Source organism: Helianthus annuus, chromosome 1 (genome assembly GCF_002127325.2).
Source record: "Helianthus annuus cultivar XRQ/B chromosome 1, HanXRQr2.0-SUNRISE, whole genome shotgun sequence".
In the NCBI taxonomy this organism is placed as follows: Eukaryota; Viridiplantae; Streptophyta; class Magnoliopsida; order Asterales; family Asteraceae; genus Helianthus; species Helianthus annuus.
In genome coordinates this window covers 85,423,949-85,428,040 of record NC_035433.2, presented here as the reverse complement: position 1 = coordinate 85,428,040, position 4,092 = coordinate 85,423,949, and the positions used below count along the sequence as shown (strand labels likewise).

Genomic DNA, 4,092 nt, shown 5'->3' with positions numbered 1-4,092 from the left:
TTTGTGAGTGTAATTGTTGGTTGTGAGGAAATTGTTGGGTGTGGTGGTGAGTGATGACCACCCCAACTAAAAAAGGTTGTGAGTGATGGAAAAATGGTCGATGACATGACAGAACTTAATTAGTGCTTGTGAGTGATAGAATTCTATCACTAGTGAACCACCTCCCTCCACTTAGAAACTAATGAATTCTTATAAGTGTGTGGGAATATATGATATTTCAAAGCAATTATTATAAAATCGAGTAGTAATACGATAAATTTGAAAAATCGTATTTTCCTTAAATACACTATTCTTTTTTGTATGCTCACGTGCACAAGCAACTTGTCACTACTTGTTCTTGTTAGGTGCGCACGAAGCTTCACGATATATATTGGCGGCTAGTCTTTCAAAGGTTTGAATCAAAATTCAATCCACCACATACGACTCATAAGTTTCCCACAATATTCTTTTCGGATATATTTATACCAACAACTTCACACTTTCAACACAAAGGATCTATCTACTGATTTATACCAACAACTTCACACTTTCAACAACACAAAGGATATATATGGACACACATAATCAAGAACCTGCCGGAACTGGTGAACGAGGACGTAGAGAAAACAAGTATAGAGGCATTCGAAGGCGGCCGTGGGGGCGGTACGCGGCAGAAATACGTGATCCGACGAGAAACGGTGCGCGTTCGTGGCTAGGGACGTTTGATACTGCGGAGGAGGCTGCTAGGGCTTACGACAGAGCAGCGTATGCGTTACGTGGGCATCAAGCTATTCTTAATTTCCCTAATGATGGTCATTACCGGAATGTTGACTCATTTTCGGCGGAGATGCTGTTGACCTCCCCCTCCACCTCTTCTTCATTACCAACATTTGTAGGGAACCCTGCCTCATCAATGTCGTTCTCGTCGTCGTCGTCGCGTTCTTTGATGGCGTCTTCGAGTGCGAACCATGGGAGGTTGGAAACCGGAAGGGATCCGGTGATCGAATTCGAGTATTTGGATGATAAGCTTTTGGAAGATCTTCTTGGCAAAGATTCACATGCGAACACTAGGGATTAACATGATATATCTTCAATGGTTTCTATATATTTTCAAAAAAAAAAAAAAAAAAAAAAAAAAAAAAAAACATCAAAATGTCAAAAGTGAGATTATTTTCTTTACGGGATTTGTTTGGAAATGTTAAACTAGACATTTGAAAATATGCATTTAAAGTGATGTTCATGTTTGAAATGCATGTCTTGAGTTTTATTTGGATGCTGGTTTTTTCAAAATTTTGAGATTTATATGAGTGTATTTGACCGTGATATATATGTTGAAATGTTGAATATATGGAATTTGGATATACACGGTTGAATGGTTGATTGCCATTGTATGTATCTTAAATTTGATGGTTTTTTTTTTTTTTTTTTTTTTTTTTTTTTTTTTTTTTTACAGTTATACATACCAAGAGAATTTAATGGAAAAGATTATATCTTATCAAAGGAATTCCTAATGTAGTTTATGTATTGAATTGTATTATTATCTTATAGTATCTAAAATCAAGTACATTTGCTTTTGAAAAACTTTGATTGATATAAAACACAAATTTATTTTTTGAGTTACATGATACAACTTTTGTTAAAACCATTGTAAATATTACTATACCGACTCGGTTCGTCATCAGACTGTTGTTTTTAATACAACTCTGTTTCAAATAAAATTTATATTGCATTGTCGAGAAAAAAAAAACAAATGCAACCACGTATGACGAGTTTAATCTATATGAGTGTTGTTACTGTATTGGTATCGATATTATAGCTTTCAATCAATGTAAAACATGTGTCAATATATTTTTGAGCATATCACAACTTTAGTTTTTATATTTTCTCCTTTGCTTAGTACCATAATGACCCAAACCAATACTGACTGAATTTCCGTCGCAACACGCAAGAGTATCTACTAGGTATAATACATATAAGGAGAACAAAAATATAATTTATAGAATTATAAAACTTTTAGTAATTTCAAATTTTATAATATATGCTAGTATAATTTTTAAAACATGTTGTTGATTTTTAAGCTAATTCCTCACTTGGCCATAGCATTTTCATAATATTTTTATATAAAAAAAAATAAACCATAAAACGAGCATCTAATCACATTAATTTGAGTATGGTATTACTATAGTTTTTTTTTCTAATTACTATACCATACAAAAAGTAACAAAAAGACACCACAAAACATTATACCGGCTCAGAAAAATTAAACTGAATTTCACAAAACATTACGTCGGTTCAGAATAATTAAATTGAATTCCACATCATTGTTACCGAAGCTATTGCCGTGATACCGAATCACCAAATTATAACTGTCATACATCCAAAAAGACACCTCTCCATCTACGTCTCCTACTCACGGTTCCTACCGTCATGACTTTACAGATGAAACCAAACCGATGCGTCTCCTCCAACTGCCTTTTCCCATGTCATTTGCCATCATTTTACACCCTACATAACCCCATCGTCTCATTAAAACCCAATCAATCAATTTCCAATCGCTGACTCCAGCGGCCGCAACGCCAGTTGCCTCGAAACACCAACGTTTCCGGTGCGGGTTTCGGGACCAATCTTCATCTTGATCACCGTCACGATTCAACAAAAAGAAATGGATGTTGATGTGTGTAGTGTTGCCGAGGGTTTGGGATGCTTTATGGGTAAACGGTGCATAAAACGGCCATAGGGCATCGGCCTCTGCATCTACGTCAAATTGTATGATTGTTCCACACAACACAAAGAAACAACACAAAAAAACAATACAAAACAACAGAGAAGCGACAAAACGTGACGTAAAACTTTATTATTTAACCCAAACCAAAAAAACACCCCCCAAACCCTAGATCTCACAATATGTGAGATCAGAAATAGAAAAACAAGTCCAATACAATACCTTGATGATCAACAGATGATCATCAACGACTGCATATCAAAACTCTCACAAACAGAGAGAAATACAAGATGACCTTCAATACAAGATCATCTTACAATACAAACTGCAGAAAACTAGAACAAAGAACCAATACTGAACAAACTTTTAACAATACAAAGACTGAATAAACCCTAATATCACCGATGAATGAGAGAAGCGTGAGAGTGGAAATATTGGGGGAACTTCAATCTGATCAACAACTGACAAGATTCATAACTAATCTTCATCAGACCATAACTTTAACATAGCAACCATCTTGGATGAACAGAGATGAATATCTGTTGTAGGTGAGCAATGGAATGAACAATCTCCAAAAACATAGTGTGAAAGTGTACAAAGAAAATGAGATGAAACTTCTGGAACCCTAGCTCTCAAAGAGGCCTTTTTATACACCTGCAAGCACACATTTACACTTTGCACCCTTGTACTGAAACAATAATACTGATCCATCCAGAAGTTGTTATAACCGAATGAATCAACACAAGTCCAGCTTATGTTAGTTATAACAGACCGGCCCAAGTTATAAAACAAGCCCAATAACTAATAAAGCTAGTATATGAATGAACATATTATGCTATTTTCAACACGCCCCCATCATTCATATACTATACATGTTAACCATTTTCAACTTATTTCTCATAACATCATGCACCGTACAAATCAAACCTCCAGCAATTTTACAAACAGAAACAAGTTATAACGAAATCAATAACATCACAAGCATTGAAAAAAAAAAACAGGTTTATTTCACATCTTACTCCTCGTGAAAGATAAGATCCAAAGAACCTAATATGGCATTTTTACCAGATTTTAACAAGCACACTGCATTTAATATTTGCCAAAAAACTATACCATGCAAAACACAACCCTAACCACTTCCAACCAATGTTTTTTTTTTTTAAAAAACCGGTTTAAACCGAGACTGGTAGTACCGGTTGAACCATCCAGTAGAATCGGTTAAACCACCCGGTACACCCAGTTAAACCGTTTCTGAACCCAATCCGAAACGATATAAAAACTGGATTTTAAAACATTGCTTCCAACAGAACCATGTAATCAACAACACCAAGAAACAAATCGAAAAGTAGGATTTTTATAACTAAAATCCTAACTCTAACAAACTACAAGAC

At 35.0% G+C, this 4,092-nt stretch overlaps 1 protein-coding gene across 1 annotated transcript; it reads left to right on the top strand.

The window, feature by feature from the left end:
* Positions 1-439: 439 nt before the first annotated feature.
* Positions 440-1,340, top strand: LOC118490550 (ethylene-responsive transcription factor ERF098-like). Its single transcript, XM_035988252.1, has one exon. It carries the CDS (start codon positions 551-553, stop codon positions 1,055-1,057), a length of 507 nt encoding a protein of 168 aa, XP_035844145.1. The 5' UTR covers positions 440-550; the 3' UTR covers positions 1,058-1,340.
* The last annotated feature ends 2,752 nt before the right edge of the window (positions 1,341-4,092 follow it).